This window comes from Falco rusticolus, chromosome 10 (genome assembly GCF_015220075.1).
Source record: "Falco rusticolus isolate bFalRus1 chromosome 10, bFalRus1.pri, whole genome shotgun sequence".
NCBI lineage: Eukaryota > Metazoa > Chordata > Aves > Falconiformes > Falconidae > Falco > Falco rusticolus.
The window spans coordinates 20155350-20169966 of NC_051196.1; the positions used below are offsets into that span (position 1 = coordinate 20155350).

Sequence of the window (14617 nt, forward strand, 5' to 3'; positions counted from 1 at the left end):
TTTTATACCTTTAATCATTCTTATCACCTTCCTGATATTTTATCTATTCCAAAAAGGAAACTGCCATGTAGATGTACTATAGATGTGCACCGTGAATAAAGATGCTTTCCTGGTTCTCCTCTTTCAACCCATACTTTGCCCTTTGATGCCTAGGAGTGAACACTTTCAAATAACTGCTTAATTAAGACACAATTTCTCTTGTTTTAAAAGACCATCACTGTACATGCATAATTAGGAATGCTTTTAACCTGTGATTATTACTTTGCTTCTACCAACACCACCTGCACACTGATTTGATGGAAGACATCCTTCTGCAACTTTCTGAAGTCAGTTTGAGCTCACATCTTCCCTCTGTTTATGAATATGCTTAACAGTACACATCCTGGCACACTTGGTAACCTCCCCCAGCTCTGAAAGCAGAGCACATCTTCCCTTGTTTCCCATTTTTAGCTTGCTATTCAGCCAACGCTGTTTACTCATAATAGCTCAGTCCCACTCCGAGACTTGCACGACGGAATTTGTCCAGGACTTCTGAAACTCCAAGCACACAGTACTGGTGGGCTGGCACCCTCACCCACGCTGTGAGGCATTTCTGTATAACAGTTGTGTTTTCTCGTGAAGGTGGCATACACTATTAGCCTCCAACTTATATTTAAAATAGCTTTAAGCGACAGGGCAGGCAAGGAAGCTGGGTGAGTTGTTAGTTTCCTTGATCATCTAATTACCCTTTAAAGATCAGCACTACATTTATTGCTCTCAGTGATGCAAATTTAAGCCATTAGTTATGTATCACAGCTAGTATTTCTCAATTTCTGGTAACAGTTCTGGTTTTTTACCACCTCTGAAACATTTTAGTAGTGATTTTAATTTAGCTTGCTAGACTTCCCTCCCTGTTCTGCTTTCCTTTGTGCACAGGACATCGAAAGATGTCTTCTTGTAATTCTAATAGTCTCCTCTGCTGTTTAAAGGAAATAAAAAAGCTACTATGATTAAAGGCTTCTTTTATTTTCGTTAATGAGTAGCTTATTAGTTATTCTGAACCTCTAAAACTCTGCCTTTAAACAAGCTTTGAATCATCTGCAAGCACTTTACTCCTATAGCTCTTCCTGTACTCAAGCTTCCTCATAGACATTTCATTTCTTTTGAAGTTATCACTACGCACCAAAACCCTTCCCATGCTCCTACAAGGATGTTCTATCTCAGTACTTTATGGTAATGACTATAAAGTGGGTTTGCTTTTGTAACACCTTGAACCAGACCCTATCCATTGCTCACTCCCAAATCAAGACCCGTTTCACTGCTTTTAACACTCCAGGACATTATCATCATCTTACCATATCTTTTATGGTGCTTATTTAAAAAAAAAAATTTAAAAAAAATCACACAGAAAAATTTGCTACATTACGCTCCAACATGACATGCTTATCAAGCCTTGGGGGAAAGCACAAAGGAGAATAGTCTTCTCACATTATTGTGAATTCTGCCCCAAAAGATACTCTGAGCTCCGTAGTTTTCTTTAGCTTGTGTGTCACTATCCAAGCCAACTAGTGTTAACACATTTTCTATTTCTACATGGAATTTAAATTCACAGAGATCCTCTGTTTATCTGTTGATATATCTGATTTATGTTTTTATAACATTCAACACTCATCCCGCAGCACAACAATTCTGTCGTAGAATTTGCATCCTGGTATTAAACAAACATAGTAGGTATCTGGATATTACCACCTAAATGAGATTACTTCTTAGTTCTCTTCCTATATAAGTTTTTTTAGTTCTATCCTTTTAGTTTTAAAAAAAGCTATAATTTTGGGTATATCAAATAATCCAAAATCCCACATATTTTTGCTGCACAGTATGTTCTTGGGCAGGGGGGAAAACATTCTTATCCGCAGCTACTATGAACTGCGTAAGTCTGGGGGGTTTTACCGTGGTTACCACACGGCCATATATGCCATTCCCTCCCTCTCAGCATCTTAGCAGATTTTTCAGCTTTCACAACAGCCAGTTGCTCTTAGCTCCACAGCTCCATATTTTTCTGGATATTTACTATGTTGTATACTCACCAAGTAAAAATTTTCCCTCAAAATTTTTAATTGTATATATTAATCTTCACTTAGTGCTCTAAAACCGTAAATAATGGTGCTGTAAATCGCTAAAGCTCTTGCATTTCATGTCAAGAGTGTCATCCAGCAACGGCTAGCTCAAGGAAACCTATTTATCTTTTATCTAACTCAGGGGAACAGGACCTCTCAGATTTAACTAGCATACACGATTATTTGGAAGTGTCATTATTATTTTTTTAAAAAATTATTATTCTTCTTTTCACCCCTGAAATTTCCTAGACAGGCTAGTTTGGGAACACCATGGAATTGTGGTTTGGTTCTGTTTTTTACCAGTATAATTATTTCACTTGCAAGTGTGAACTTTTTGCTCAATACACCATAATTAAACTGTGTATCTCCTCATCTAGAGACTGGTATACTGATCTTAACTGCAGGTATGTACATACGGTGAGAAAGTGGAAAAAAATTAAAATATCATTTCTTAAAACTCCCACAGATCCACTCCAAACCTTTTTTTTTTAAGTAGCTGTCCTCTATCACATGCTTGCACAATTTGGTGGAAAAAGTAACTGGGTACATAGCTCCAGCTGAAGTGATGTGGCAACTGCGAGCAAAACTATGCCAAAAGCCCTCTGCAGGCTTCTCGTGACTGCTCCGGATGACAGTTTGGGAATGACTTCAGCGTTACTTACACAACTGCAGGAGACCTCATATGAATTTGACTCGGTAGTAGAATGCACAAGAGCCACAGCTATAGCAGCCCAAACATCATCCCACTGCCACCCGAACAGGCATCCCAAATGCCCAGGGATTTGTATGAAGGTCTTTACTATTTTGTATGAAAACTTAATTTTTTTTTTGAGACAGTACTGTTGGTTTTTTTATTTTTATTTTTGTTACTTAATGCACAGCAGAGGCAGATGATGGCTTATGTCTGCCAAGTAAACTGCTCAGCTTTGCTCTAGTGGAACCAAGAAGAACACACAAAAGAAGCAATTCACGACAACCCCTGTCCCTCTGCAAAAGCAGCCAAAGCCTGCTACACACGCAAAGCCTCACCCTCTCCAACAGCAATCAGTTCCACAAGGACTACTTTATTTGACCAAGATACTCCGAGGTGAAAGCAAAAGCCCAACACAAACTAATTCCCATACCACCTTGAAGCAGAACATCACCTAAAATAGTACCTCAACTTGGAAGACTGAGAAGTGCAGCCCTAGGAATCTCAGGATGAATTCAGGTGATCACTCAAAACTGCTTCCAGTTACAGACAGAAAATCTGCTCAGATGCTTGGTACTGTCTTTAATTTCTGTGCTTTGCACCAACAGATGGGATACAGAAGTTTCTAGCAACTTGAATTCCCAGTCTTGCCAGTAAGAGACAAGAAGAGAATATCAAAATAAACTCCACCTCCTGCTTTTAGAGAAATGAATGAGGACCAAAAAAAAAGACAGACTGATGTATGTTAAGTTCTAGGATCGTTGGCATCCTTTTTGTGACATTCCTGTAAGCAAACAAAGGAAAGATGGTATCACTGTAACCGATTTAATGTTGATCTGCATTTCACTGGAGGGTGAACATGGGAGGTTCATCACTGGAGGTCTGTCTAAACTGTTCTGAAGAACATCCATCAGAAAAAAACACAAATTTGTTTGGGAGTGATTAATTACCTGAGTCTCCTTTACCCTAATTCTTCTGCTATTAACTGTTCTTTGAAAATTACTGTGAACAAATGGACATTGAATGGAGTATCAAAAAAATCCCCTGACAACACTGATGATATTAAATAACTCCATTAAGTTGGGTAATATAGTAGAGATTAAATTTAAAATAGGCTGCAGACCAGCATATGCTAGAAAATTCATCAATTAAGGGGGGGGGGGGCTGCTGAGAAAACTTAAAAAGGTTACAGTACATCATAAGAAGCCGATGGCAATAACATGATGCCGCACTAGCAAGCCTCAGCTAAAGTACTATATACAATTTCTAAGTAACAAATTACAAAGAAAAAAAAAAAAGACAAGTTGGATAGAGTTCATGAGACAGCAATGACAACAGGAGGTTCGCAGAATACCACCATGCTAAAAGGTTGTGATAAGCATGTCTGCTTTCTTTCAAAAGACTGGATAAATACAACAACTATTGTATTTCTCTTACAAATACTGCCTCACATTAAACATTTTTTCCATGTCTAGAGAGGACAGAAGTAAAAACAAAGCTCAGGCTGGTATCAGGAAAAATCCATAGAGATATAAAATATCCACAGAATTAAACACACTACTTGATAAAACAGTAGAGAGGGGAGAGAAGGGGACAGGGCAAGCCCCTTCACTAGAAGCTTTTAGGGATCAGGCTCCGTGTCAGTACCCTGGCGTGCACCACTGCAAGGTAAGCGAGATTACTTTCTGGAGGTCCCTCCCAACTCTGTGTTCTTGATTCCTTAAACACTAGAAACCAAACACCTTTCTGGATCAGTGCTCTGTTTCATACTCAAATTCTTATCAACATATTCAGGTTCCAAAGCGACCAGGCAAATTATGTTGTTCTGTGTTAGGCAGTAAGGAGTCTACTCAGGCACATAGCTAAAACCAAAGTTAATTTTCATTAGTCATTTCAGTCAAAATTCAAATGAATGCCACAGAAAAGAAAGGCTGAAATATCCCCTTCTCTACCTGCACTGAAATCTGTCTTTCCTTGATCCCCAAAGAGTTAAACTCTTCATTAGCTACCTCATCTAGGACACAAAATTTGTCTTCAGTTTTGTTCAGTTTCTACGTTGGCTTTATCTGCTGAAGATCTTTAGTTTGCCGAGGGAGGTGGTAGGAAAGGACCATGTGTTCTCTTCGTACAACAAAATGTATTCATCCCCAGTGAAGTCTGAAGATACAATTTCTATGGGGTGACCTCAAGCTTATTTAAACCTCTGGTTTTAGTAAGACACAGTTTCAGCTGTCCTCCCAAGAGCTACCAGCAAAGAACCCAGACAGAGCCAAGCATGATGTTCAAACTATATGTATATAAAAAAAAATACTGCAGGAACTACTAGCGCTTTCAAGGAAGGAGTTACCTGCATCAACACTGATGAGAAGAGCTGCAAATTGAAGCCTTTTGTAGTGCTTGAGTTGCTTACCACATTTGTAGTATTATCATCTGTGCTGTGAGAGCTTTCTACAAACATACTCATAATCTTAAGGTCTTAGTTCCCAGAACTTCTCTTTTCTTTATGCCTAACAAATAAGAAGCAACCCAGACTGTAAATGTCAAGTTACTTCACTATTTCCAAGAGAAGGAGGGAATATTGATCCCTGCTGAGATTTCTTTTGTCCCTGCTCCTGCTTTTCAGTACTTCCTCTTCTTTGGCTCCTCTCTGGTGTTCCCACTCCTCCGTGGCTTGGGACACTGAGATACCTCAGGGTACCAACACCGGTGCGGAAAGGAGGGAACCTCCCAAGTCAGGGGGATGCTATCAGGCTGCATGCTATTTTTCCTCTCCTCTGAGTTCTGAAATATCTTCTAATGCCTATTCCTATTCGCTTCTGCCCCTAATCTATATTGTCAGTAACTTCCCTGTTTAATCCACCAGCAGAACAGAAAATGTTCAGTTTATAAATCCAGACATAATTTTATGTTGGCCAGATCTGGGCAGCAATCCATCAAGAGTTAAATCCTGAAACACTGCCAGTTGAGAAAATTAAAGCTATCTTCAAGTCGTATCTGGAATGCTGTCACTTTTCAAAAAACTGGTATCTACCCACAGCCAGCCAGATGTACCAACAGAATTGAAAAGGGCTGGTACACAGTTAGTGGCTATCAAGTGTGCAAGTCACTCCAAAGTGACAGTCTTTAGAAGAGAGGGCACATTTCAGAGGCTCATCCAACCAAAGAATGTATCCTACTCCCACTTCTCTATAACATATATAATAAAATATAAGCCAAAGCTTATTACTTCTGCAATGAAAGCTTTCAGCAGCCAGCAAATGGCATTTAATTTCTAGTGTGAAATATTCAACTTAAGCACCTGAAAAAATTTTCCCAGATGGACCTCTGAAATCCCTCGCCGCTCTGGTTGTACTTCCAATATTTCTATTAACAACAGGAGCAGAAGCCAAGGCAAACACACAGTTTGCTATCCTCCCCTGATCCCTAAAGCTGCTGCTACGTGCTTGCAGTCCTGCTGCAAACAGCCACACGGAAATGGACAGGGGATTCTAACAAGGCCATGATTGTTTCTCTCACTTCATTTGTGAGGTTCTCACATATTCATGCCTAAGCAGCAAACCGCTGAGGTTTGTGCAATGATCAATGCCCCTTCCATCCACCCCTGAAAGCAATCAAGAACAGACTTGCAAACTTGCTCTGTCCTCCTATTCATGAGCTGACATCAGCTAAGGGAGTAATCAATTTAGTTGGATATAATACCTATCTGTTCAGAGATCTTTTACTATTACAGCAGAGAATTACTTTGTCTATATCAAAAGTAAGAATCAAGTAATAAAGACAGAGGTATACAGGCATTAAGAACACTTGGTATAGTCATTAAGAACACTTGGTATAGTATCAATCAGCCTGCAATACACAAGTCTCTTCTAAAGGTACTAAATACATCAAATGCCCAACACAACTCTCACGTAGTTCTGCATTCCTAAGTGGCGCCTACAAGGCAAGCAGAGCCAGAGATCAGTCCCACTGCACAAAGGCTGACTTGTCTGTGTAGCCCTGATCAAATCTCGGTTCTGTTTTGACCAGCTCTGCAAAGATGGCTCTCTTGGGATCAGCTGGCTTCCAAGAGCAAGCGATTTCAATAACAGCTTTGTACCAAATCTAATGTCAAGACGACCCAAGAGATCCATGAAAGGGCTCTCCTTCATATTTGGGCAGATCCCAAAGCTAGTCCAGACACAGTCCCAGACACTTACTGCTTTCTCTGTCATTCTTGAGAAACCACTCATTATCACACTGCCAAAGCCATCAAATCATCCAGCCACAAAACACACTGAAGCTGCAGCCAGTCACGCTCTGCTCAGCGCTGCCTTCGCCAGCACTCAGAGATCCCTTCTTGTTCAAAATGTTATTTTTGTTTGTTGCTTTTACATGTCAGTCATTAATGCAATAACTATGAGGCACTGAGGGAAAAACAATTGTATGCAAAGCAGCTTCTATCTTGCTTGATAAGCATCACACCTTAAAGCCAATAAAACAGGGAATGATTTGTGCAACAGAAGCAAGTAATACAGCATAGAGAACAACGAATAAGCACCAAAAACCAGCACAAGTGCATCTGAAATGATCCACAAGCACTGAGCGGCAATTGATAAAATAGAAATTTATGGTCAACATGAAGCCATGCACAGAGGAAGAAATGCGGCCCTAATGATACCTACACACAATCACAGCCTTCACACAGCCTGTATCACACAGAAGAGATGCTAAAATCACTGGGAATACTTCTATTAAAATGCCCATTTATACGTTGTGGAAAAGAGAAAGAGAATGTTGACTACTGTATATGGAAGTAAGAATGAAAAGGATCATCACATTAGTATTAGACAAATCCATGCTGCTCCCACAACTTGTGTTCTGCAGTGAATTCCCATCCTTTTGTCTGAAAAAAAGATATGGTAGAAAGACAATAATATGGGAAAGATAACATGGGTGATGAGAAATAATGGAATGGTTCCCTATGAAAAGAAATGATAAAGACTGGGATTCTTCAGCAAAGGAAACAGATACTAATGAGAGAAATACAACAGAATAATACCATAATTTACAAAGGAAATGTGAATAATCATTCTCGGTTCACTTCTCCATAAACCAAGAGCTAGGGCATCAAATCAAAACCAAAAAAAGCTTTAACACCTCTACCGGCAATTTCAAACAGAGTAAGCATGTCTGTTTGCTTCTACACAGATCATGTTAAATTACGGGATCTATATCAGAGGATGGTATGGGAAAGGAAGGATCCAAGTGGCTGAGACAAGATTACATGAACTCGCTGAGAACAGCTCCATCAGGGCCATGAACTCACTGCTGTGCTTCTCCCACCTGGAGCTATGGATGGCAGGCTGACAGAAAGCAATCATTGCATTCTTTCAATTTTGGGCTTTTTTGTATCTACCTAAACTTCGCTACCACAGAACATGGTGAACTACATGTCATTCTGAGCAATGTGCCCATTACTTGAGTAAAGGGAAAACAACCTAGGATGTCTTTTGGGACTATGTTTTACCTTACATTTTTCATATGTATGTAACTTTTCATCTATTAAGCATTATTTCATGAGCAATAATTTTTTTCTCAGGGTAAATTCAGTTAGCATAAAAAGTCTGCAATTAAAACAGCTTGCAACCATCCCATGACCCGTACAGAGCTGGAAAGGGAATAATTTCCTGTTCTATTCATGGTAGAAAATAATTCTTTCTGTGACTGATAAAGGTAGCTACATATTTATTTCCAATAAATTCTATGCCTCCCACACGCTGCTCTGCTATTTCCTTTCTCCCACTGCCCTTGCTGCAGCTGCTCTCTAGAATTAAAAGCAAGAGCTACATGCAGAAGCCCTACCTCATTTGGAAAAGAGACAGGTCTAATAGGGCAAGAACTGTGCACTCTTTCACCAAAACCCCCGTGGGAAGAGGCAGGCATAGGCTGTAACAGAGGCACTGACAACATCTCAGCTCAAACGGCTTGAGATTGTCTACTGGAGACACACAAATAAACATTACATTACAGCTATTACTTCTGCACACTATAAACCTGAATTACAAAGCCAAGCTATCAATATACCCTGAAGCAGAACCTTGTTTTGTATAATACCAGGCTATCGAGTATCAAAATGCCTTGCAAACATTAAGACTCAACCTGGCAACTAAAAACCCACTCCTTCAAGATGTTAAGCAGTAGACAAAGCCAAACACCATAATCTGCTAGAAATTAGTCACGCTGTCTGTTCCACTGTTCTTCCTTCATATCAAAGCTTTAATTGAGAACAGCAATTCATTACTAAGAGCTAAAATACACTATCTTTTCAAGATGATAAAGGCACTTATTTACATGGTAGCAGCCCAAAACGATCCTCCAAATAAATTTCGTCATCTCAGAAAAGCACAGGTCTTGTTTGGTAAAGATATTTAGCATCCTGTTTACCCAATAATTTCCATTAAAAAAAATAATTTATCTTTTAGTCTATTCCACATCTCATCAATCCTTCACAGTAACTGCTGATAAACACCGTTCATCAAGGAATTCACCCCAATACCAGAAAAGCATATTCCTTTATCACTACAAATATCTGTATTGCTCTAACAACTCTCTTGGTGCATTTTTTTAAAAAAAGAGCAGCAATCCTTTCAATCCTATACATGAGTTGCAACCAAAGCCTGTTCATTCAGGCTCCTGAAAAGGGCAAGGTACCTTCCCTTTTGCCTACATCTGACTGAAATCCTAACCAGCCACAGCATTTATACAAACATAGAACACCTTGCTTGGCTAAACCGCAGATCATTTCACCTTTTAGAACCAATAAAAAAAAAAATAAAAATTAACAAAGTGCCACATGCTGCTGTCTCAATACATTTCAAAGCCAGAGTGCTTTGCGGAGTGAGAAGCAGCATCCAAGAGCAGAATGCAGCAGTGCCAGGCCAGAAGACACTCTCCAGAAGACTGTAGAAGGCTGTCTGATAAGAATGGTGTTCCTCCTTACTCCAGGATTAAGATGAATATGAGACCATTGGCATACCACTAAGCCCACGCTCGCAGACCTAGCTGATTGAGGGAAATAAATCACCTCTTGACATAAAGCAAGCGTCCCTGTGCAGCAGAGCATTATCAAAATGTCAGTAACAGAATAAAACCCAACAATTAACCCAAGAATGTTGGAGGAACACAAAGGAAAAACCTCATTCATATTTAGTATGTAACTCTTAAGACTTTGCCCCCAAGAGCTGTGCAGCTGGCTGTGAGCTTGGCTTTGAAGGATATATACATCACTCTAGGGGGGGGGCTGAAGACGGGCCAAAGGAAGCAGAGGACTCGAAAGAAAATAAAGAGCCTCACCATACTGAGCTCTCAAATTGAGGAACTAGCTTTCTGCAAGTTATCTGCATGAAGCATTCTTTGGCAGCCCGTGGGCACTGGGCACAGAACAGGACGCTCCGATATGCATTTTCCCAGCGTTTGCACAATCAAAAGCGGGGCTGACAGGGCTCAGCTTGTTTCTGTGCCAAGACACTTGCAGCATCCCACCCCCAGCCACACACATGGGCCCAGAAGTCAGCTGCTAAGCAAGTTACTGTCTTCCACTCTCAGAAAGGGAAATTGCACAATTCCCAGGAAAGCTTCTAAACAAACTTCACTTCACCTTTTCAAAACATTGCACTTAAGCCACAAGTAGCCCAAAGAATATATGCAGTTTACTCTGCTCAATTTAGCCTGGTGAACACCAAATGGAGCATACTGCACCTACTAGTCTCAAGCTCATTTTGTCAGCAGCTTGTTTCTCCAAGCCTCATCTGGAATTTCATCCCTCACTACCACCACCAAAGTTCATCAATTTTTTAGCTGCAGAGTCACAAAAGGCTTGGTACAATTTGTTGTTAGCAGCCAAAGAAGTTCGTTATTGTATCTGGGAGCTTTTGCTCAGGAACTCTTCTGGCCATCTTGGAGAGAAATTCATCATTAAACTGGCATAAGCCATGTGAAGTTTATTACTATAATCACAACCAAACCTACCATCTGTCAAGCCATTACTTATGCCAGTTAACCAAAGCTGTTAAAAATGGCTTTTTACAGAAAACAGTATCAATGTAGTGTACTCCAAATAAGAGAAAGCAAGTTGGGGTTTCTTAATTTTTAAATACAGTTCAGCTTGCAACAATCTCTAAGTCCTTTTCCTATACTTCTGAAAAGCAAGAAGTAAAAAGTTACGTACCACTGATGGCACTCAGCACTTTGATCCCATTTCTGTAAGGCAGCTTCTATCACTTCTTTCCCTGCAAGGAAGTGGTCAGAGGTAAGAAATTCAGCTGCTTTCCCCCTTAACTTCTTTCTCTGGAGCTGTTAAGAGTACAATACTACAATGGCATAAAAGTAATAAAATTAAAAAATATACAATACATTTGGCTTGAAAACATCCCATAAATAATTTTCCTGCTTTTGCAGTGATACCGAACATCCAAGACCACTCAAAGAGATCATGCAGATTTGTAGTACAGTAGCAAACTGTGCTGACCTGTCAACATGGTTTCACCTCATTTGGAAGTACAGTTACCTATTGTGAAAACATCCTCCACACCATGTTAAGAAAAGTTAATTAGAGCTTTCAGTGGTTTTGTTCTGAAGCGCTTCACAGCCTCAGACCCAGGACCCACCCCCACTTCTCCCTCTCTCCTCCAAGAGCCTGCAGTCTCAAAAAGCTGAAAACTAAGCACCTAGCGAAGGCTAAAACAACTATCAAAATAGCACTTAAAATTTCGTGTAATGTAAATGTAATAGGTAAATAGTAAATGGCTACACTGATTTCCAGAAAAGAATAATTATATTAGATACAGTATTAAGTAACTATAGTTAAGTGCATAATAAACAGGATAGAAATTTAGGACCGTACCTTTTATTGCACACCTTAACTGTGACAAAGATGATTTTTTTATTGTTTTATTTTGACCCACCTACAACCTTGCAAACAAACCACATTTTAGATAGTGAAGAAGAACAAGGGAAAGAAACCAAACTGATTCCTCTAAGTGAATATGCATTTAAAAATATGCTTCTTTCTTGTATCTGCACATGTTAGCAATACAGAAAAACTGAATGCATTACAGCAAAATTTGTTTAATACCACACAGAATGATAGCTTTGACAAACTTTTACACTTATAAGTAGCCCTTGGTCTACTTATAGTATCTTTCAGAAAGCAGAAATTTTAAACACACAGCACCACAGTACTGCTAGCTACTTACCTGAAAAAAAATTACAAGAAAAAACGTAAATCCACCACATTTTTTGCAACAGTAGTGTTTATAAATCTGAAGTGTAATGTCAGCTATGAACACCCCCTTCCTTTGCCTCAAATACACAATTCCTTACCATCAGATGCGTACGATCTCTTCTCATCTGCGTCCTCTGTGATTTCGCACATATCGCTATGTGCTCGGGCCAGGCGCCAAAGAAATTCTTTCTGGCCTGCATACTGCAGTAAAAACATAAACGTTGATATATCAAGACCCATTCTGCCATTGACAAAGACCACGAGAAAGAAAAATCAAGTGGGTGCACATACTAGAAGTCACACAGACATTTTCTGAAACCTTAAAAGGCCCAGCTCTACGAGAACTGAAGCAGAACCACAAGAGAGCAAACCAGATGCCCAAATTTTTAATTAAGTTTCCAATGCTACACTATTGCTACCGGTCCAATTGTTGTCGCCTTCTCACAGGGAACCCCTCCACTTAATGGCTATACTGGGGTTAGTTCTTCAGCAGTCCCCACTACCCTCAAGGCACTATGGGGGTGGAAATCACCCTAAACCTCACTACTTCCTTAATTAAAATTCACAAATTGAATTTTACTTTTTCTGTGCCTCAGTCCACATCCAAGCAGTTTCACATCCTGCCTCGATCTTAAACCTGGGATGGTACAGTAGGTGTACTGCTAAATTTTAAGCAGGCATGTTCTGACAAACTCAAACTTACTTAAAAAAAAAAAGTAGAAAATTAAACCACAACCACTTACGAGTTTGGCTTCTTTTGTGATAGTAGTGTAAATAAAAAAGTGGGAGAATCACCACAAAAAGCATATGAGAGAATTTCAGAAGCCAACAGGTCTGGTGGGAAGGAAAAAAACAGAACTACCTGAAATAAGAACTGATCCAGTTGTCTGTTATTTCTTTCCTTCTGCTCCTCCTGGAAATACAGGAGCCAAAAAGGTATTGCTCTTTAAAAAGCTGGTGACCCAAAACGTTTCCTTTGCTGGCTACACAGTACTTGGGTAAACACTAACAGAGGCTGACAGCACAAGTGCAGCCGGCACAGACACGCCTGCACTGGGGCTCCAAGCCACATTTCAATACCGAGTGCATCAGCTGTGCATGGCCAGAGGTCTAAGCCAGCCACCTGCAACAGCTCAAGAAAGCTGCCACTGCCCCTCGCCACATCCCCACACCCCAGCGGCAGCACCAGCATTCATGGAATCAGGGGACTGATTCCCATTGCCTATGTGATATAAAAAAGACACATTCTTTAAGGTGGCAAAACACCTGCACCATCCAGGTTTGTAATCTCCTTAACTAACATACACATAGGTGTTGCCTAACCTTTCTGTCTGAACACGCTACTTATTTATCCCATGAACCACCACACGCGTGCCCTGGGCAGTCCTCAGGAGGGCCAAGTTTCCTGAATACAGATCGAGCCATTGCATTTGCAACAGGGAAAACGTTCTTCACAACATTTGCCGTGTTTACTGTATACACACAGCACTGTTATTTTACACATGTACAGTGTGTTCACTCAGGGAAAGCAATGACATGAAGAGACATGGAGTTCCAAGACTGAAAAGCAACTGGAAACTGGCTGCTGCTGCAAAAAACAATTCTGGCCTTCAGCCCGCTCCCAAGCTGCTCCTGAGGAAGTGGGCCACTGGAAGCTGGCCCAGATGTTGTGTAGGCCTTGGACCCTACTAAGATGTGCAATTTCCTCTTTCCCAGCTATTTAGCTGAAAACACAAATCACTGCTGGAAAATATAAAAAGGCAACCTTTACCGCCAGTTTATTATTCAGCAGCAGCTGGAATCCCTCTTTCTTCTCCTGCTCATCCCCACTGTGCAACTGGTCAGCCTGCTGCAGTAGCTGACCCAGTCCTTCCTCTAGCGAGGAATCTAAGATTAAATGCGTTTCATCCTCGTTGATGAGATCCAAGGAATCTCGTCGTGCAGTTCTCACTGTTTCACAGCTCACTTCATCTTCCCCTTCTTCACTTTCTCTCTCAGACTCCCGGTCGTAATCAGACTCAGCGTTGGCTGTGGTGTACCTTTGAGGGGGGAAAAAAACCCACCCCACAATGCAAAATTAGTTTGAGGAGATGCTGTGCAGCCTATACAGTTTTATACATACAGTACAGAAAAAACAATTCTTCCTAATAGGAGCGTCTTAGTTTATCCTGGAGAACTCTGTGCAATCCAAGTGTCTCAAATAACACACCGATCATTATCTCACATGTAATATACACAGCCTCAGAAAGTTGAAGAAAGAAGGCCCCCGCAAAAGTTAAATAGAACTCGGCCGCAAGTGTCCACATCACACTTGCACACCCTAACAGCTTCTCTTAGGCCTTCTAACGTCAGTGTAAGAGAATTAATTAACAACTAAGAACAGAACCAGGACAACTCAGTTATCGTATGGATTACAAAAGAGAATTTCAACAAAAAAATCTGACACACACCCCCATGTGGAAAATATAGCCTGAGGTTTCTGGCCTGCTCCAGGAAATTTCAGACACAATAGCTGTTTTGGCAATATCTAGTACCTCCATCATCTTGTCTGAGCGCTAAATACAAAAC

The 14617-nt window shown here is 40.4% G+C and overlaps 1 protein-coding gene across 5 annotated transcripts in view; it reads right to left on the minus strand.

The window, feature by feature from the left end:
- Window positions 1-14617, minus strand: part of RMDN3 (regulator of microtubule dynamics 3) — a 44340-nt gene that overhangs the window by 17126 nt on the left and 12597 nt on the right. For all 5 annotated transcript variants that reach the window (XM_037403105.1, XM_037403102.1, XM_037403107.1 and 2 more), the window contains exons 4-6: window positions 13821-14088; window positions 12148-12250; window positions 10994-11054 (exon numbers count right to left, since the gene is read on the minus strand). In XM_037403105.1, the coding sequence (XP_037259002.1) occupies window positions 10994-11054; window positions 12148-12250; window positions 13821-14088 (432 nt within the window). The remainder of the gene's footprint in view (window positions 1-10993; window positions 11055-12147; window positions 12251-13820; window positions 14089-14617) is intronic.